Below are 21,704 nucleotides of genomic sequence, written 5' to 3'. Positions count from 1 at the left end.
GGTCATTGTTTTAGACATTTCTATTAAGTTCGCAAAAAAAAATGATTCCCTAAGAACTCAGTGGGATCATTGGGGATGTGGGGTAGGTTTTAGAAAGCTGGGGTCAGAGGATGTGGCCAGGTAATTCCCCATCCATCCCACCATGGTAAGGGTTAATTCACCACAGTCCCTCTCCCAAATCCTGTCTCCTCCTTCCTTGCCCTTCCATTCTGGTATAATTCTTTCTCTTTCTTTTCACATCATGCCTGCCCCTGCTCAGATGCTACCAGCTTAGCCTGTCCAGGGTGCACAAGGGTCCCTGAGTCAAGCTTCCACCCATGGGTCCAGAGGAATGTTCTCTGACTGGCTGGGACTTGTGGAGGGGCAGGAGCTTTTCATTTGAGGAGTTGAATTGCTTCATAGTTTATAGGAGAGAAGAATCAGGGCAGTTCAAGGGACAGAGTGGTGGATGCCCATCCTGAGACCCTCATCTTTTCAAGGGTCTCATTTCAGAGGCTCACCAGGAAATCAAGTGTGTAGCCAGGCCCCAGACATGCCCAAGCAAATGACACTGGGATTAAGAGCATAGCAAAGTACCTGGCAAGTTTTCTCTCTCTCTCTCTCTCTCTCTCTCTCTCTCTCTCTCTCTCTCTTTTTTTTTGCCCACCTCTAACCAACCACATTAATCTTTTGAGGTTATTGTTAGGGAGACAACCAGAGCCCCCCAGAAATTATCTTTGGATGTTTTGTTTGTTGAACACGAACCTTTGCCAGGCATAGTGGTATATACCTGTAATTCCAGCAACTGAGTTGAGAGGGAGGGTGGGGTGACTGAGGCGGAAAGATGGCATGTTCAAGGACAGCCTTAGCAACTCAGTGAGACCTCTCTCAAAATAAAAATAAAAAGAGCTGGGGATATAGCTCAGTGGTAAAGTGCCCCTGGGTTCAGTCTTCAGTACCCCAGTACCAAAAATGGAAATGGAATCTTGACTGAGAGGAATTTGGGATTGGATTTAGGTGATTCCAGAGATCTTCTGAGGTAGGGTAGTAGGGGGCAGGGAGAAGGAATCACCCCCTGCACAGGAACTTGCTGAGGGGCCTCAGACACTAAGTCCTGCCCTTGCTTTGGACATTTCGTGGCTTTTCTGTGCCTCAGTTTCTCCCTAGTAAAGAGTTGTTCTGATGGTGCTGGCAGGGGAGAAAAATGAGATCATGGCTCCCAAAGGCTCTTTGAAGAGAAGCACCAGAGTAGCACAGAGGAGCCCTATCTTCTTGCCCTCTTGGCTGGGTTTTCTATCTGGAAAAGTGCCTGACTCCCAGCTCCCTTTCAGCAGGTGTCTTCCCCCTCCACCATGTGTGCCTCAGCTGTCCCCCACTCCCTCTGCTGCAGGCTTCAATCATGGGACTCAGAAGAGCTCAAAGTCACTCTGCATGCTCCCCATCACTGTAGTCAAGGCCACCATATCACCCCCTGTCTGCCGCACCCCCGTGATGGGCAAGGTCAGGGCCTCCTCAAGCACAAGAGCAGGGCTGTTGACAGGAAGTCTGTTTTCCAGTCTTCACAAAAGCCCCCAGACAGCCTTTCTCTTCAGTGCTGCTGCCCAATTTCCCAAAATGCCTCGACCTGTGGGCTGAAAATAGCAGGTGCTAATTTGCATGCTATTTGTTTAAGTAGCAAAGCCTTTGGGTCCCTGCCCCTTCCCTGTAAAAGCCCCCACTAGCTTCTGCCAAGCAGGAAGGTGGACACTACCCAGAGACTCATCTCATGAGGATGGAAAGAGTGGCAAATGGAAGAACCTCAGTTTCTGTTGGGTTCTGGCAGCTCAGGAACCAATCCCCAAATTGAAGATTAGAGATCCTCAGTCCAGACTCCTCAGAGAGCCCCTCCCCTGGGCTTAGAACTGGCTGAGACTTTGCTTCACAGTGGAGAGGTCCCCTAACCACTGGGGAGGGGGGGGAGGGAAAGTGGGGAGGGGAGGGTGGATGGAAAGGTAGACAGGTGGCCAGGTACTGGAAGAGGGACAAGGCTCTGGGGGATGTGAGGGAGTGTTGAGCAACTGCTCAGTTCCCTGCAGGTCACCCCCTCCCTTCAAGTAAACTCTCCGTGCCTTACCCCTTCCAGGCCTCAAATCTCTTTCCCCCACCTCTGCCCAGAAAGCCACAAAGGAGGAAAGCTTATGGAAAACCTACAGCCAGATCTGGAGAACAACATCCCCTGCTGAGGACATTCCTCTGGCTGAGACAGTCATTTTACTTAGACTGAGACTAAAGAGAATCCCTTATGGCTGTTGCTGTAAGCTGTTCCCCAGATGACCCAAGCTCACTCCAACATAGCTGCTGGGACAGAGCTCCCTGGGGGAGGAATTGCACTCTCCCTCTATTTAGGGTGATGATGAGGATGGAAGGCCCAGGACAGCATGGGAATGGAGAGACAGGATAGGGGCTTGGTCCAGGGATAGCATCCTGGACTGAGATAGAAGAATAAATGTACTAGGAGAACCACAAGCCTTGCTCTGATGCCCCTCAAAATCAATCTGCTTGGCAGTTGGTACTTCTTCTTACCACTCAGGATGGAGAAAGGGGCATAAAAGTCTATTTCCCCCGTGCTAGGATCACTGTAGCTTTTGACATCTTTGATCTCAAAGCATATTTGGAAAACTTGGTCCTGGTGTGTACCCTCTGATACAAAAACCAACCTTCCCCAGTCAGACTGTTCAGGAAATCAGAGACCCGTCCCTCTGCTGAGGTTTCCACCCTTTAACTGAGATTTCCCAGATGCAGTGGCACATACCTAAAAAACCTACTCAGGAGGCTAAGGAAGGGGAATTTTGAGGCCAGCCTTGAAAATTTAATGAGAACTGTCTTAAAAAAAAAAAAAAGCTGGGGATGTGGTTCAGTGGTAGAGTGGTGCTCATGGGTTCAATCCCCAGTTTCCAAACATACCAGAAAAATGGGGTTCATCCCTGTAGAGAGCTGCAGCCTTGGCCAGTGCTGCTGGAATCAGAGGACTGGGTGATGTGAAGGGGAAAGGGTCAGCCCTAGGATACAGAGCACCATCCACACCTTAAAGGCTGGAGCATAGGAAGGAATCCAGGAGTGCAAATCTTTGCTCCCTTGACATTTGTGAAAACTGAGGCCCAGAAAGCAAAAGGGGGTGCCAGGACTAAGAGAACACATGTGGCCCAGTCTATCCAAACACCAGAGACAACACTTTGGGATTAGTAGTCATCTTAGTTTAGTATTGGGGGGTTGCTGGGGGGGGGGCTGCTGGGGGGCGTGGCTGCTTTAAATGAAGTAATTACCATAGTTGCTTTCCTTGCTTAAAAGAACTGCAGATGCAATCTATCCATTTCTAAAACAGTCTTCTCAGCTTGCCTAGTTCACATTGAGAATGGGGACCCTTCCAGGAGCAGAGTGAGGACTACAGGAATCTGGAGGGAGGCAGCAATTCTGCCCTCTGCAACTCTCTTTTCTCTTTTACAGGGCTATGTGGGCCCTAAGGGGAGAGGGAGAGGGTCCTAATTGAAGGGACCTGCTACTGATCCCACTTTTTCTTTTTAACCCTACACTAAAACCTTTATGTCTTGGGATCCTTTTCTTCCTAACTATTTAGCTGCAAATGCCTCTGGGACAGACCCTTGAGTGATGTGAACTGCTCTTTCGCCAGGGACAAGCACACTTATCACCTTAGCTGCGGTCTGCTGAATGTTGGAGGGATGTTAGGTCCCGCCCCCTGAGGGTATCAATACTTCCGGCAGAGGTTACGCTAGCCTGCCATACCGCCCCCCTCCCAACCAGAAGGATCCTGAGTCAACCTCTGGCAATATGTAGGTCCCCTCTGACCTTCACCCCCACCACACGCTCCCTAAGCCTTGTTTTAGGCGATGGATGCAGTGATGCTATGTTCCAATTTTAACTAATTTCTAAAAACATAGAAAGGGGCCAGGAAGAGGCTGAGCAGAAGCCCTCTGCGGAGAGGGTTCTGCCCAGGCCTCCCCAGCCTTGTACCCACCGGTGCACCTTGGCTGGAGAGACCTGCAAGTGCCCCGCTGCTCACGCCCCCTTCTGCCTGCACTGAGAGCGCCCAAGGGACCGGACCGCAGCTGGCATCCCAGGGGTTAACTCCAGAGCAGCCCAGGTGGAGGTCGAGGCCCCCAGCCCTTTTCTAAACCTTCAGGCTTCCGAGGCCACCGGAACGGTGGAGTCTGCGGTGGCTCTTTGTCTACCTGCTCTGGGCATTAAAGAGCCCGCTCGCAGCCTGCATCGCTGGGGCTCGGGACAGAAGTCAGCGACGGGGAAATAGGGCTCTGTCGCTTTAAGTACAGCTGGAGCCGTAAGTACGAGCCCGGCTGCGGGGAGAAAAGGGAGCGGAGGGCCGGCGAGGGTTCGGTTTCTGGCCCTCCTCGTGGTTGGAGGCTCACATCTTGTCGGGTGTCCACCGCGTGTCGAGCGAGGGCAGTCCGGAGGGTCGCTAGGTGCCCTCCCGGTGAACGGCCGCCTGAGCCGGGGAAAGATGCTTCATCTGCCCTTGCCCAGGTCGGGAAGGACAGTCAATTTCCCCCGCAGGTAAGCGCCCCCCGGCCCGCCCGCAGCCGGCCGAGCCGGGGTGGGGTTTGCGGCACCGCGCGCTGCCCCAGCACCCCGGCCCCATCGCAGCTGCAGCTTCGGGGGCGATGGGTGTGGGGTCCGCAAGAAGGAGGGTCTTGGCCGGGCTCCTTCTGCCAGAAGGAGGAGTGCCAGCGGCGCCCGAGCCTTCTGGCTCCTCAACATGCTGGAACCTTCTGGCTGCCCACCATTTGGCTTGTTGGTATTGGGGCCGGGGGTGGGCTATAGAGGGGTCTAGAGAGGCGCCGAGACTCTCGGGAGACCTGGAGGGACTGAAACAATAGCACAACTTGATGGAACTTCGATGATCGCCGCTGCAGCGTGTGAGGGTCGGGATCCTCGGGGACCAGGCGGGCATATGGCGAGGGACCTGCAGCGCAAGCCGACTCAGCCAAGGTTCCCGCTGATCCCCGAAGCTCGGGAGTAGGAGTCGTTTTGGGGTGAAAGGAGGTGGTGGGAGGCCGAAGAATGGGGGGGGTGAGTAAGGGAAAGGGCGTAGTAGTATTTGTGACCCCACCGCTGGTTGGATCCCTCCAGGAGTGAAGCTTGGGACTTTAGCCTGGGAAGGGGTAAAAATCTGAGAGCTTGGATGATTTGGGGAGTCCCACTATGAGGGACAGCAGAGCAGTCCTGTAAGGTGAGGACGTGCACAGAGGCTCCTTCATAAAAGGGAAGTAAATATGACCTCAGCCAGCCCCAGGACCCTCTGAGCTGACTTGGAAACTCGCTTCCAAGGGAGGATTAGGAAATTCCAGCCGCCTGAGAAAGAGGGCTGGGGCTTTCTGGGTTTTGGGGGAACTTCCCACCTCATGGCTGGAACCCCTGTGCCACACTCCATCCTCTCTGCCTCGTTCAGACCTTGCAGCCTCTGGGAAGTTGGAGGTCAGGGAGAGGCATGGGAGGCCACGCCCACCCCAAACCGCTGAGCCCTCTGAGCCCCAACAGCCCAGACTTGCAGCCTGTAACACGCTCCTGTTGCCTCCTGTTTCCTTGGAGGGAACCCCAACTCTCCTGGGACTCAGTAGCAACTCACTACACAAAGGCCTGGTTAAGAGCAAAGAATTGGGCAAAGCTAGGGAAGGGAGAGGCATCTGCCTCAGTGCCTTCCTACTACAGGATGGAGACACCAGGCCCCTTGGAAGCCAGAGTCCTGCTGGGCCGGAACTTTTTGTCCCCTACCACAATACACAGACTGCAGCCTTGCAGCCCATCTGGAATGTGATGACTGGTAAGATTGCTAAGATGACTGGTGAGGCTGTCATAAAATGAAGCAGTTCGTGCATAGAGAATAGATCCATTTAGGGACCCTTAGGGATTCTTTCTTCAGGTGAGATCTTGGGCTGAGTCTCAAAGCCTGAAGAAGTAGAGAAAAGGGATTGTTCAAACCACCAGCCCCCCTTCTATCACTGCCAATCCAGTTAGAACCTACTTAGAATTCACTCATGCTGTGCAAGGAAAATTGTCACCCAACCAAGATTTGTACTGCTCTACTCTGCGACTGGGAGGCACAAAAATCCTCTGTGTGACTCCTGAGCCCTTTCCTTGAGCCCATTATTACTTCTTCCTATTCAACAGCCTTTTCTAGGCTGCTCCAGGGAGAATATGTTTGTTGAGGTTTTTTGGGGTTTTTTTTTTTTTTTTTTTTTGAATTGGTGTTCTCCCTGCGCTCTTCCTCAGCCCCACCCTTCCCGGGGAAACCTGGCCTTTGTAATGATCTTAGTGTCCTATCCTGGGGGCACAGCTGTTGAGAACTTGTCTAGATTTTTACCAGAAACATTTTCTGGGCAGGTGTGCCAGGGTGGGGACCTGTCTGCCATAGCCCTGGGAGAGAAGCAGGTCACATTACACCTACCCAGCCTGCTGCCTGCTGGGGTGGGGCGGGGTTGGGCCTGTGGTTTCTTTTCCATCCTAGCCCAAGAGTTGCAGGCAAAGAGAGAAGGGATGTTGTAAAGTGCAGGTCAGTCCTGGAATTGCCACACTTCAATTATAAAATTTAACAAGCCTGGCTCTAGTCTACAGAGGGGGAGCCTAACTCAACCCTTTGCTCTGGGGACAGCTTGAAACCTTCCCTGTAAATGATGTTTGGTTGGGGCCAGCGGGGGATCAGGGGGATCAAAGAAACGATTTCTCTACAGGCTCAGGTTCCCCTTAATCTCCAAAGGAGGCAGCACTGAGAGGATGTGGGGGTATAGGGTGAATCACTTAATTGGCCCTCAAGTGTCTCCATAAGCAGCTTTTGATGAGTGAGCTGAGATCTGTTCCCAGTGCCTCCATCTATTTGCCCTAGAGAAGATGCCCATCATCTCAGATGCCTGGGCTTATTGTCTCTGCCATGGAAGGCTCTATCTGTAAACACCATTCTTGCATACTTCAAGCATTATGGTCTCACCTGGAGACCTCTTTCTCTCTCCTTCTGCCCCAGTAAGTGTGGAGTCCAGGCATCCCGACCACTCTGCCCTCTCTCCTACACACCACTGGGAAAGGACCATTAGGTAAAGCCTGGGGATCCATGAGAACAAGACCTGCTTACTGCATTTGCCTGACATACAGAGAGACTTCCTAGGTTAGAGGGCTTTGGCTTGGCACAGACTCAACCTCTATGAGAAGACAAATACCTAGGGACTGTAAAGCCAATGAGCTGCTTCTCCTTAGAGGGCTTTATGGGACTAGGCACACACCCCTCAGGCAAACCACACTTGCTGACTTAACCTTCCCGACAAGTCTCTGGGGAGAGGTGCTAAGCAAGAAGCATCTTAATAAGGAGGGCTTAGTATATAGCAGTCTGCCCAACATCTGAACCAGTCACCTTTTCTCACTATACCATGTCACTCTAAAACACTCCATGTGCTAAGTCCTTTATATGTGTTCTTTCATTTAATCTTCACAACAACCCTATGAGGTATAGTTTGTTATCATCCCATTTAACAGATGAAGAAATGGAGGCACAGAGATTAAGTAAAAATACTTAAAATCACAGTAGAGGAATTTGTTCTCACACCTAGGTCTGTTTGACTTTAAAGCCAACACTAACTATTGTGTGATAAGGAGATTTCTCATTGACATCAGTCTACTCAGGGCCTGGGAATGTTAGATGGTGAAGTGGGAGAGGTGGAGGGTAATTTGATGCCTCAGCAAAGGTTTAGGGTTGGTCTGGGACTCTAGTGGGAATGTAGTGGGAAGGTTAATAAACTTGGGGTAGGCTGACCAAATTTGGAACATGCTCCACTCCTAATTAGCTTTGTGACTTTACACAGGTTATTTAGTCTGCGGACTCAGTTTCCCCCTTTATGGAATGAGCATGATACCTAACCTGTGTACCTTACTAGGATGGAGTAATGACAGTGAGATAATATAAAGAGCAGAGAGCTTTGAACATTTGAACTTTTATGACCTATTGAAGTCCCACTCAGCCTCGGGAGTCTCCTGTACTCTTTAGATTGCCTTTTTCCCTTGGCATTCTTCCATCTTGCTAGGATCTAATGAGGGTACCTATCAGTATAATAGTCTAGAGCTCTCTGGCTCAGATCTGTCTTTGATTTTTACTTATGTTCATAATTACCCGTCTTCAGATTTCTGTTCAGTCCAAAATCTATACTAATTAGGATGGTATATTTATATATGCTATTTTATAGTAATTTACATAAATATAAACCATTTTTTAAAACTTAACCTTTTTTTTTTTTCGAAAAGCAGCCATATTCATTCAACTTTTATTATGTGGTAACGTTGTGCCCATCAACTGTGCTGGGTAACGGAGGCGCAGAGCTGAACCCTAAGACTGACATTTATATACTTATTAATTCACTTATTCAACAAACTCTAGTGAGCACCTCAGATGCCAGGCCCAGTGCTGGACACTGGGAATACAATACTGATCAGCAAGACAGGCATAGACTCTGTGTTCAGATCTTATAATCTTACAATGAAAACAGGAAATAAAAGTTAATGAATATAATTTCAAATCATGAGAACTATAAGAGCAAATCACTGCAGGAGAATACAGTCTGCTGGAGGAGACTGAAGGAAGCAAATAACTGTGAAATCAGATCACATGTTCAGTGTGTGGGTGCGGGCAGGGAGGGCTCCTACTTGGAGTGGTCATGGAAGACTTCACAGGGGAGGCGATGGGCCTGGAAGAAAAATAAAAGTTTCCCAGAGGGACAAGAGTTCATTTTAGAAAAGAGGGAACTTTCCCCAATTGAGAAGTTCTGAATCATCCTCCAGATTCTCTGCCCAGACCCACCAGCAGTGTCACTTCTTCAGTCATGTTGATTCCGTGTCTGAGATGGAATCTTCTGAGATAATTGAATGAATTTGTCATCACCCACTACCGCCAAAATTCCTATCTGGAAGCCTTTGATAGTGGTGCTGGCTTGTGTCCCCAGGACCTGGGTGTCAGTGTCATTTCAAGTTAAGTTCATGATATAATAAAATGTCCTTAAATTGTCCTTGCCCTTGCCATTAATTCTAGCCAGATGGAGAATGTGTAGGTTATGAAAATTCATTGTCAATCTTTTTTGGAATGCTCCAGGAATTTCCTAGAAATGTTTAATTCTTGGACATGATTGGACATTTTAAATCTGAAACCCCCTTTCCCATGAAGACTTTGACTCATCGTTGGAAAGAAACATCAAGCCACCCCCACCTCCTGTATATACACAACAGCCTGGTCCTTAGTGCTGAGCACATCAAGAAAGGATTGATAGAATCCATGGACTTACAGAGGATAGAGCAAGTAAGAAATTCCTCATAAACTAGTTTTCCAATAGCATATTAATGCAAGTTCCACTTAAGTAGTAGATGGGTTGTTTATTCAAAAAGGGGTGAGCAGAGACGAGTGTGCACCTACTTACAGTCTGCTGGCACCGAACTGGGTACTTTAATGTCTTGTTTACTCCTCCAGCTACCCTGAAAGGCTGATGGTGATATGACCATTTTTTGCGCTGTGAGCATATGTTCAGGGAGGGAAAGTGCCTGTTCCCTGTCACAGCCAGTAAGTAGTGGAGCAGAAATACAAACTCAGCTCTGGCTCGGTGAACATTCCTCTCTAGAATGTGTAAGTCTGAGAATCTTGGTGCTTCTGCAAACTTGAGAATACCTTTCCATTTGAGATGATCATTTTCTTCTTTTTTTTATTCTTTGTTTTTGCAGTATTGGGGTGCTTTGTTCTGAGCTACATCCCCAGCTCACTCAGCAGTTTTATTTATTTATATTTTGAGACAGGGTATTACTAAGTTGCCCAGGCTGACCTCAAACTTGTGCTACCATGTATGGCTGGGATGGTCATATTCTATAAGGAGAGCTGCTAATGAAGTTTCCTAACCTTCTGGGGAGTTGCTTTCCAACATATCTATATCTACATCTATATCTATCTATATATTTTTCTTTCATTATATGCTGGTAGTTTGGTCAAATTGTAAATTCTCAGAGGCCGGGAACTTTTATTCAAGTGATGTATATGTGGAATTTAATAATGATCTTTTTCTTTTATATTTTGTTTACTTTTTTATTTGTTCTAATTAACTATATATGACAGTAGAATGCAAAAATGGTCTTTTAATGAAGATCAGAAAAATCCAATAGACTACTACTATAAGAGCTTACATTACCAGATGTGATGGTGCACACCTGTAATCCCAGCTACTTGGGAGGCAGAGGCAGAATTGCAAATTGGAGGCCAGCCTAGGCACCTTGGGGAGATACTATCTCAAGGTGAAAAATAAAAAGGGCTGGGATGTACCTCAGAGGTAGAATACCCCTGGGTTCAACACCCAGCACTGCAAATAAATAAATAAATAAATGGCTTATCTAGCAGTACAGCACTGTATGTATTATATTGATCCTGTGTCCTCTCACTTAGAACTCTTCAGATTGAGTTAAATCATGCTTCCTGAAATATAACAGGTAAATGAGATAGAAGCAAATCCACCAAGTAAATATTTATTAATTAAATAATACTAATTACTAATAATACTATTTATTAGGTGTCAGTCACTACAAAAAAAATAAGACAACCTATTCTAGTCCACATTATGATATGACTAACTTGTGATGGAGTTAGGTGTAGAGTCCTGACCCAGGAATAACAGTCACTGGAAAGAGGAGGCCATCAAGTCCAACACAAAAAGAAAGATTGGCATCTGGGCAAGAAGCAGCACATTAGGTAGGAGGACAGTGAGTGTGGCAGAATTCTGGGAGTTCAAAAGGTGACTGCAGAGAAACTGGAGAGCCTGATGCACCTTGAAAAGAATTTATGTGGCCTTGGAATCCACAGGCAATGAGTAAAGAAACTGCTACATAAAGTCCTTCCCACTCTTTCATGCCCATCTAGGCCCCATTCTTGAGGCCGTGTGGCAGCTCTGTACTGCTGGCCTTTATGCTTTCTGTGTGAGAAAGTTATTTTTCAGTCTTGAAACATTTTCCCATGGATTATTTTCAATTCTTCTATAAGACTACACTAGACTGTCAGGTTTTCAGCTCTGGGATCTGCCAACTATGTGGTTTTATATGTTTTTAATTTTTTAGAAAATTGTTTTTACTTTTACTTATTTATTTTTAATGATATAATTTTAAAAGTAGGTTTTCAACAGCGTTCAACAAAAATAGCACACGTACCAGTGGTCGGAATTGTGGCTCAAAGGCCCTCAAGGAAAACAGATACTTGGGATTACTCCTGGGTATCATGAATATTTGGAATAGTACCTGCAGATGCATGGCTTAGACAGTAGCTGTCTTCTTGGGGACAGTCCTAGACCCTGCTGCTTCTTGTCTGTGACATGCGGTTGGAAAGCAATGCGCGATTGGTTATCAGAACCCTGGAAATGAATGCCTTGCTCTTCTCTGGGACAAATTCCCTCAAAATCCTGTGTTATATTGTGATGTATTTCTACAGTCTTGAAGTCTGTGCCATTTCTTCCTATTTCCTATATTATATATGTATTTGGTTCCCATAATTTGTACTGTTGCCCCCCCTTAATCTGCTCTCATAAATTCTAGGTAATCAGTCTTTAAAAAAAAATATTTAGTTTTTAGTTGTACTTGGACACAATACCTTTACTTTATTTATTTTTATGCGGTGCTGAGGATGGAACCCAGGGCCTCCCACGTGCTAGGCAAGCGCTCTACTGCCCAGCCCTAGCCCCAGCCCCAGCCCTAGGTAATCATCCTTGTAACTTCCTGCCCTGGGCTCTCAACCCATTCCCATGCTTGTGGCTGTGGAGTGCTTATCCTTGGATCCTTCATCCAGGACCCTTCTACAACCCCACATGAGTGGATCCTGTATATTGGGGACTTAGCAACTTTGCAGGTAGGTACCTTCTAGGCTAGCATTGAGCAGATCTTCAATAGATGGCGAGTCACCTTGTCCTGGAAGGGTGGCTGTCTGAGAGCTCATAAAAGCCACTCTCTCAATGTCATAGTACATTTTAGAATGATTACATTTCAGCAATAATGAGCAATATGTTAATTAATTAATTTGCCTTGTTCCATTTACTAACAACTCCCCTCCTCCACTCTTATAAATTAAATGTGAGGGAGGAGGTATAATAAAAACCCCATTTTTTTCACGTGATCTGTAGAAATTGCTTTCATCCTTTACTGGTGCACTTCACATCTGCCCTAGTCTTTCAGATGGTTTTCTTTTCTGGGTCCTCTATGGGAATACCTGGCAAAGTTGTGGTGCCAGAGCTTGCCATGTGTGGGGCGTTGAGAAAGGAGCTGGAATCTGGAGTCTGTGCAGCTGCACTTCAGTTACCTCAGCTGGGAACTTAGGAGTCCCCACCAGGCTCCGCCTGCCTCAGAACCCCAGGGGGTGAAAGAGAGCAGCGTGTCCCTCTATCTGAGAAAGTAACCCTGTGCCTCTTGCAGAAGGGAGGAAATCATTGCTTACTCATGCGCAGCCTGGTTTGGGAGCTCCCCTGCTATCTGAGAAACGAATTCTGGGAATTTGCACAGAGCTGTTCGTTGTGAAAGCAACTTTGATCCCCAGAGTGTCCAAAAGCCCTTGAAAAAAAATTAGCTGTGCCAGGGAGGCCGTGGAGCCTGTAGGAGCCCCCCAAAGAAGTCAGAATTCCTGGGTTCAGTGTCTGGTTTTCAAATAACAGCTCTGACCAGCCTTTTAACTACTCCATGTTTCTTTCATAAAAGCTTGAGCTCTAACTCAAACTCAGAACAGTTCTACCAGTAAAATAATGCCATCCAAGGAAAATAATGCTGGTCACATGACCTGAGCCCAAAGATTCAGAAGTAACCTGAATTTTTATTTCTGTCATCCCAGCTTCCTCATCCCCATGTCTAATCTCTATATTTAGCAAAGAAATTCAGAGTTGAAACAGGTGAGATATGTTGAAGAGCAACAAAGGTTAGAATGGAGCTGTGATGTGCCTTTAGCCTTGTGGATATCACTCTTAATCTTCCTAAAATGGTTCTGGGCATCCAATGCAGCAGAACCCTCTCCCTGACTTGTTCTCTCTACCCCCCAGGCAGGTGTCTTCTGCCCAGGGAGCATGAGCTGCCAGTGGCCAGCTCTCTGGTGTACCTATACCCTCTGTGACCACCAGTCACACTGAGTGCTTTCCAAGACTTGTGTTGTGTTCCCAAATCTGTTGATGCCAGTGGAACTTCTTTAATTTAGTCATCACATCAGTTGATGCTATAGGAACATAAAAAGAAAGTTGTTTCTCTCAAAACCACGTTGAAGGGTTTAGGAAGCTTGAAAAGGCAAATGGCTAAGAAAACTTGAAGTAAATGTTTGGACTTAACTGTTAGAGGAGATTAGAAAACTAGAAAGATTTTACTTGCAGATTGTCATGTATCATTAAAATTTTGTTCCACTTTCAAGAAACGGATGCTGGGGATAATCATGTACTGTGGGGATGGGGGTAAAGAGAGGGGCTGGGAAAGCAGAAGTGTGTCAGGGAAAACTCTGTGGATTCTAGGACTTTCCAAGGCACTGAGGTTCACTGGCGTCTTGCTATATAATTTTCTGTAACAAGGACTTACTGTCGTAAGGATTTTACATGTTAATGAGGAAGATGTAGAAGGTCCTTCCCTGGAAGTCTTTCAAAAGAAGAAAAGCATCCATTAGCCTGGATGACTTGGTATATTGGTGTGTGTGCGGGGGCAGAATGGCTGAGATCAAATGGTTCATGGTTTGAGGGGCAACCAAGTGGGAGGGGAGGAACAGAGGGGACAGGTGGCCCCTGAGCCTCTGCCTCCCTGTCTGCCAGAGCAGCCCTGTGTGTATGTGCTTTATACATCGAAGGCTTCTGGTAAATGTGTTAGAGGGAGAATAAAAACGTTCCTTTTCTTTAAAATGGGCTCGAAAGCTACAAGGTGAGGTCTTTTCTCTCTTTCTCCACATCTATGCAAGACTGAACTAAGCTCTCCCCAGTGAGAACAGAGAATGTATTTTTAGTGCCCAAGTCATATCTTGTGTCCCCATATATTTTCAACTCCTTTGGAGTGATAATTGATGAATTTTATATTTTCTCAAACCTGACACTTGGTTAATGCCCTGGGGACTGTCACCTCTAAGAGGTGCCCCATTAGGGCTTTTTTCTTCCAAATCTCAGACAGGCAGACAGGGATTTTTTGGCACAGACTGCTTTTGGAAGAGACCTGGAGCCTGGGGTGGAATTGTGAAGACCTCTTTTCTGAACTGTCAAGTGGTCTGCATCTACCCTGAATCAGAACAGAATGAAGGAAAGAGCAGGATGTTTTTGTTCTGTCTGTGGCCTGAAGGCATCTTCTCCAGAAACAACCAGTTTGATTTTGATTAACCTTCTCTTCTTTTAATTTCAGTCTTCCTTCGTTTGACTTTTTTAAGGATTATGCCAGAAGCCCCAGACTGATCCTAAAGTCTCAGAACAGATTTCACTCATAGTTGCCCAAGAAAAGCATGTTAATACCAAAAGTAATTTCCTAGCCAGTCATTTCCTGTGTTCTCAAACTTGTTATTTTTTCCTAAGATATATATCTTTAGATAACAAAAACTGTTCTCCCTCTTATCCTGGGGGAGGTGATGTGGCAGGAGGCATTTTGAAGAAAGCGTAATAAAAAGACCCTTTAGAGAAGCTGGGAAAAGGGTTGATGTCTTGCTAAGCATGTTTTATATCCAGCCAGTGTTGGAGTACCTTTTTTTTTTTTTTTTTAATACTGAAGTGAAGAGATGAAGCACCCAGAGATCTAATACTGACTTCACCACTGACTTGTTCCATGATCCAAGGCAAAGCTTTCAGCCTTAGTTTTCCCATCTTTGAAGGAGAAGGAAGGCCACCAGCAGTGAGAGGCCTATAATGGGTGGGAGATGATATGGAAGGAATGGAATTTTGTCTGAATGCAAAGTGCATCAGTAAGGATTTGCTACAGAAATATGCAATCCATTCTTCTGGGGTGTTGAAAGCCTACCCTGTAACAAAAATGGTCTGGTGTCCATACTTGCCAAGCACTACAGATACCTCAATACCTGATTCTGTAAAAACTGGGTAGAACATCTGCCTTTCAAAAATGTCTGGTGACTCTAACATTTGCAGGTGAGGGTTTGAGAAGTTTAAATGTTTTCAGTTGCCTATTATGCTTTCCCCCATTCATTCCTCATCTGTAAGCAGGCAGAATGTCATGCCTGAGGCATATAAGTGCCTTTTTACCTTGCCTGAACACCTGTGTGTGGTTTGTTTCTCTGGAATTAGGTCTTTACTTCATCCACTTATTGGTTAAGAATTAAGATCGCTTTTTGTTCTCATTCTTTTTGTTCAAAGCTTTGTAATTGGTGAGAGATGTGCTTACTTTCACATGCATAGAAAACTCGCCCATAAAAATGAAGGTCTTTCACAATGCATTAGCTGGGCTTTCTCTGCAGTGCTGACCTTTGGCCCCATGCACAATGTGGTATTCAGCTGTCCTGTTCTCTGAAGTGAAAACCTTCAGAGCCCTCAACAAAGATATGTCACCAAGAGTAAGCAGTCCATGAACTAAATGACTTAAGATAAGAAGGCAGTTGATTTCAAAATAAAGATGAAGGCAAGAGGTCTATAAAAATTACAATGCCCTCGGAGGCCAGAGCACTGATTTCCCCCTCCCCCATGGGAGCCCTGATGACTCAACCTTCCTTAAGACCTGGATGAAAGAAACAAGTGAACCTTCTATTCCGTGGAAGAGTGGAGAATCTTAGTGGGGGAAGAAGCTATTCAGAATGCAGGACTCTAGAGGGCCTCTTGGGAGCACTTCTTTTGAAATCCTTAACAAGCACTCTTACTCTAAGGGTCTCAAGGATGTAAGCACTTATAAGCTGTTTGGCAAGGAAAAAATCTTCACAAATAACACATGGTTCCAGTCACCTTAGACAAAGTGCTAAGAAGGTAGCAGATTACAGCTCCCCCCCCCCACGCCCCGCCATCCGCTTACTGCTCTCTAAAAATGTACAGACAGACTGATGAACAAGTTTTGGGTGCTTAATTGCAAGGTTGGTTGAGGACAGGGAGACAGGGAGGCGAGGTAGGGAAAAGTCATAGCTTGGTTTACACACAAACAAAATCATTTCTAAGGACTGTTCAGAATACTTGTATGCCAGTTGTGCAGAGACATCCAGATTTCCGTGGTGTGAGGAAACTGTTCTTTTGCTGCATCTACCTCACAGTGGTAACTTGCAAATTTTTCCCCCATGAAGCTTTATTTTTGGAGACCACTGTAATTTACATGCTGGGACCTATTATTAACTGCTAGTTTTATGCTGTTATTGGAGATCTTTACATTAGGAAAGAATGTATGAGTTGTGTTCTGGGGAAGGGAGGCTCAAATTAAAGGTTACCTTGTATAGTATCTCAGATTTGTCGAGGATATGAGAATGAATTGGAAACCCACATCCCCCAAGCAACAAAAGTTCTCTTCGTCCCTCATGACTATCTTCCAAATGAAGTGCGTTCATGATCTAAGGAGAAGTGACTACTTCATGGGAAAAGATGATCATGTAAATGCTTTTCAAATGGCTTATTTCAGAGCCACTATAGCGTAAGTACTACAGTTCATCTTGGGGTACAGAATTGATGAGACTCCCGTAAGGACTACATTGCGTATTTTGTGAATGTAAAAGCAGAAGCAATTGTGCTATATTAAATTTCAGCCCGTAATTGGGTAACTAGAGAAGCCTCTTATTTAATTAAATTCCACTATCCATTGTGTGGCAGGAAAATTTAGTGGCCTTAAGTTTGTCTACTATCTAGGAGTAAAAAGTACATTTGAAAGTGCATCTTTCAAATTCCCTTGTTAGAATGGGAAGTGCTTAGCCTCAGCGATGCTTCTCCAGGGGTGTTTTCAAAGTGACAGTGCTCAGCTTGATCACTAAGGGTTTCCCACAAAAATGATGAGGCTTCAGCCTTTTATGATGGGTTAAACATTTTACACAGAGTCTTACATCCAGTTCTGCTTCTACCTAGCCATTTTTTGTCTGGTCTGGGCAAACTCAGTGTAGGAAGACTTTCCAGAAACACATCAGGTGCTACATAAAGGATTGGCTTCTGTTTGGTGGGTAAAGAGTTGTATTGTTGTTAAACTAAAGATGGAGTTACTAAAGGCCCTAGTGTAATTTTTGCCCATTATGGATCCCATGATGAAACTATGAAACTCTTTGCCAGAAGCAGGTATATAGTCCATTTGATGGGGGATGCATGCCTAAAGAAGGGAAAAGCTAGAAGTTGGCATCAAGTTCTTTTGAAGAAAAACACTCAGCAAATGTTGGTTTTTCATATTGCTTTCTTAACTGATAGAAGACTCTGTGGTCTTCTCTAACCATGTCACCATGTCTATACTGGGGAAGATATTCCCAGGTGGCCCCTTGATTCAGTCATTCAGCAGGCATTTATTGAGAATTTACTCTGAGCCGGACCTTTATACTCAGACTTTCTCACCCAGTACAGGAAGACACTCCCCATCAGAGCCCCCAGGGAATAGGTAAGAGAAGAATACCATTATGTCCAGAGCCACATAAAATGAAAGACCAAGGTTGAAGGCATGAGCAGAGGAAGAGAAAGGAATCTGGATAGGGAGGAACAGGAAGATGACACTATCACTGAGGGAAGAATTTGAAGGAGCAACTGACAGGTCTAAAAAATCCTAATTTGGCTGCTGTTGCCAGAGATATTTGCTGCCCTAGCAGTGGAAATGAAAGTCAAGTTCCAGTGAGTACAGGAGTAAATGAGGTAAGGTGGAGGTGGTGATCACAGGTAGTCGAAAGGACAGAGATCAGCTTACAAATGCAGGTAGACTATGCTTGCCACGGGCCTTATGAGCAATGAAACAGCATCACTTGCTCTATCTGCTTTCACTATTTTTTTTTTTTTTTTGCATTACTAAGTATTGAACCCAGGGCCATTTTATCACTGAGCTACATCTCCAGCCCTTTTTATTTTCTATTTTGGGGCAGAGTCTCACTAAGTCACCCAGGCTAACCTCAAACTAGTGATCCTCCTGCCTCAGCCTCCCCAGTCACTGGGATTAGGGCATGTACCACTTCGCCCAGCTCTACTTTTACCTTTTTAAATATTTTTTGTCAATGGACCTTTATTTTATTTATTTATATGTGGTGCTGAGAATCAAACCCAGTGCCTCATGCATGCTAGACAAGTGCTCTACCACCGAGCCACAACCCCAGCCCCTACGTTTTTAAACCTATGATCTTTGTTAGAGTTACATTATTTTGTTATTTGTACCACAATTTTATTTTGTCCTGTTTTATTGATTTTTTTTAGTAGAGAAATAACTCATTTCATTCAATATGTATATAAACACGTATGTTATATACAGTAAAATTATACAAAAGTATTGAAAATATAATATTGGATATGGTTTTTCTAATGTCAGTAAGGAATAGAGGAATAATTTTAAATAATTTGAGATACTACTTTAGAAAAATTAATGCCTTTAAATACCAGTCATGAGAATTCAGAGTAAAGGCAACATGTTATTAATACCTTGTCTTAAATATTGCCCAGGTGACACTTCACATATGACAGATTTCTGTCTTCAGCAACCCTAGAAAGAATCAACAAAACTTTTGCCACTGCAAAATAAAAATTAAGTGTTTCACATAAAAACATTTAAAAAGTGACATGAAAGATTTTGTTGTTATTGTTGTTGTTACTTGAAGAGGCAATTAATGATTGCCTATCAGCCTTGGTATAGGGTGGGAACTAAACTGTCTTTCATGACCAGATGTAGGCTGATTTTATTGAGAGGCCGTAACACAAGGATCTTGGTGGTATGACTTGTGAGATTTGCCAACTAATGTGGGGAAAGACCCAAAAGGTGAACATCATTAAAGGGAACTCTGTATCTGAAATGGAAAAGATGATCCTAAGAGGAAAGGGAAAAAAAATTTTTTTTTTTTTGTTTAATTATGGAGGGTGGGCAGAATAGGTCCAGCATGAGGAAATTGCCTCATAATAGTTTAAATACTGCTAAGGAGCAGTGTTCTAAGAAACAGATTGAAAACAAAGGAAAAATAAACAAATGTGAGCACAATGCAGAGCTTATATAAAAGTATATAAACCTTCAGTTCTCATGTGTTTTTCTAGAGTCGACCTACTCTGTAGCACATAATCATATTTTAAAAGCTTAGTTCCCTAAACACTTCATACTTCCTTATTAATTCTGGAACAAAACCATTTTACCCACTCTCCATATGGTTTCATCTCTCTCTGCCAAATGTCCACACAGAACCCAAGAAGTGTCTCAGGGGCCTTTACATTTGATAACTTAAACATTTGACCTCTCTGGCCAAATAGGCTGATAATATCCTGGGTTGCTGCCAAGCAGGGAAAACTCGCCAAACGGTCTCCTTAATAATGCTTCCAAATCCCCATTTCCTTGCTGCTTAGCTTTTTAGTCAGTATTTTGCCTTCACTTGACTCAATATGTAGAAATTCTCTGCATTTTCACCCTGGAGAAAAATTCCTTCTCCAGACCAATAGGTTTTCTCCTCTAATACATCCAACATTTTTTTTTTTAATACTTCTTCTTTCTCCAGGGGTCTGGAAAAGGACACAGAACCAATGAGCAATTTCTTTCTTTCTTTCTCTCCTGACCCCTACTCTGGCTATCTTTGTGATTGATCAGAAAATGATTCTTTCTTGACTGCAAATTTTTTCTTCTCTGGTTACAATAATAGTAGCAGGTCTGGCACACAGGTGTGTTAGAGCAAGCTCTCCACAAAGACACAGCTGTTAAGCTGACCAATCCAGCACTTCTGGTTCTTAACCTCTCCATAATGTCACATTGTTCTGACAAAGAAGCAAGCCCCATAATCTCTTTTCAACAATCTGCCCCTGTAACTTGACTTTTTGTGTCATACATGCCATTGAACAACTGAAAACACAACTTTCCTCAAGATCCCGGAAGGGAAAGAGTTTAGAAGCTGATTTCAGTTTTCATGTTTGATATTCTGCCTTGATTCAGCAAGATCACACACTGTAGTTCATACCATAAACCACATCTCCAGGGGTGTCATCAAATGATATTTGCCCCAATCAGCTGACCAGTCACACCTGCCATCAACCTGGGAAACTATTCCGAATTTATTTTCATCCAGCAAGGCACGAGAACAGCACATTTCCTCTTGCGCTCTGGTTCTTGGCAGGATTGGGCAAACAACCGCTTCTGCATGGGAAAGGGAGTCTACAGAGGTCCTTCATATCCATGGCTAACCCAGGGTCCAACTCCAGAGCCATTTGCTTTTTGGCACAGATTCATTCAAAAAGTGTGGTGTTTGGATTCTTGCCCATGAGTTGCAAAGACTTCCTTTGTGGCCAGATGTAGCCACTCCCTAATAAGCCTCTGGATTTTGCACCACCTTCCGAGGTGAGGGTGTAAAGGAGAACTTCCCTGAGAACATCCACGAGAGCATCTTGGCACAGACATCCAGCTCCAAGAAGACCAATGGGCAATCGCTTGGGATGTTGATAGACAAGGGGAGAGGAAGCAGTGGGCGGGGCTTTCTATGGTTGAGCATTTTCATCTTGACAGCCGTCAGCTAAAGCCTAAAATGCGGGGAACCAGGGCATCAAAAACTTGGACTCTGAAAAACAGCGGGTTCCACCCAAAATGACAAGGCTGTTGGAAGCAAAGCATCACAGGTATTACTTGGCTGGCCTAGTCATGGTGGAGTGAGACATCGTATGGATGCCGCAGCCGCTTTCCTGGTGGTCATGGAGGGCTTAGTTGCACCAACGTGCAGAGCAACCCCTGTCAGTCCACAGCAGCACTGCCCACCCCCACCCAGGGACCTCAAGGCACCTAGCCCTGGGCCAAAGGCCTTAATATAGTGACCCCACCTGTGGGACTCATTCAGCATTTCCTACTCTTCCCGTCAAAACAGTAGTATTTGGATTTTTGCCCATGAATTGCAAATACTTTCTTTGTAAAGCAAGGTTCAGAAGGGTGGACTTGATATTCACGGGCCAGGTAGGGTTCTTCATAGGTTTTTCCTAGAGGGAAAGGTACTAGAGTGGGACAATCCATAAAGAATGATCTACCCACCAAATGCTAAAACAGCGAACATTATCAGCAGCTTCTCTCCTGCTGACTCATCAGCATCGGTTGGTTTTCTACCCATTCTAGTGCAAACCTGTGGTGTGAGATTTTTATAGGGTAGTGATAATGTTTAAAATGTGTATTGCTGCTGGCATCCAGCAGCTCTGCAGGCTGAGGCAGGAGAATTGCAAATTGGAGACCAGCCTCAGCAACTCGGTGAGCCCCTCTTAAAAAAAAAAAAAAAAGTTAAAAGGTTAGGGATGTTGCTCAGTTGTTAAGTGCCCCCGGATCCCTGGATTCAACCCCTAGTACCAAAAAAAAAAAAAAGCACTGCTGGACCAAATGGCACAAACCTGTGATCTCATGATCTTAGCTACTCAGGAAGCTGAGGCAGGAGGATCCCCAACTTCGTTACCAATGTTTTAGCTGGCTGTTTTGCTCCTATGACAAAATGACCCAGCCAGCACAACTATAGAGGAGGAAAAGTTTATTTGAGGGCTCACAGTTTCAGAGGTCTTAGTCCATAGAAGGCCAGCTCCGTTCCTCAGGACTCGAGGTGAGGCAGAACGTCATGGTGCAAGAGTGTGGCAGAGGGAAGC

The 21,704-nt window shown here is 45.2% G+C and overlaps 1 protein-coding gene across 3 annotated transcripts in view; it reads left to right on the top strand.

Moving 5' to 3' along the window:
- The window catches only part of Nav1 (neuron navigator 1), a 249,895-nt gene that overhangs the window by 171,578 nt on the left and 56,613 nt on the right, over window positions 1–21,704 (top strand). The window contains exon 1 of one of the 3 annotated variants that reach the window (XM_077802995.1): window positions 4,425–4,545. The exons of the other annotated variants lie outside the window; for them this stretch is intronic. Coding sequence (XP_077659121.1) covers window positions 4,493–4,545 — 53 coding nt within the window. The 5' untranslated portion in view covers window positions 4,425–4,492. Of the gene's footprint in view, window positions 1–4,424; window positions 4,546–21,704 lie in introns of those variants that run through there. 3 annotated transcript variants of the gene reach the window in all.

This window comes from Urocitellus parryii, chromosome 9 (genome assembly GCF_045843805.1).
Source record: "Urocitellus parryii isolate mUroPar1 chromosome 9, mUroPar1.hap1, whole genome shotgun sequence".
Taxonomy (NCBI): domain Eukaryota; kingdom Metazoa; phylum Chordata; class Mammalia; order Rodentia; family Sciuridae; genus Urocitellus; species Urocitellus parryii.
Note: the sequence above shows the minus strand (reverse complement) of the source record. Positions and strands in the feature narration are given on the sequence as shown.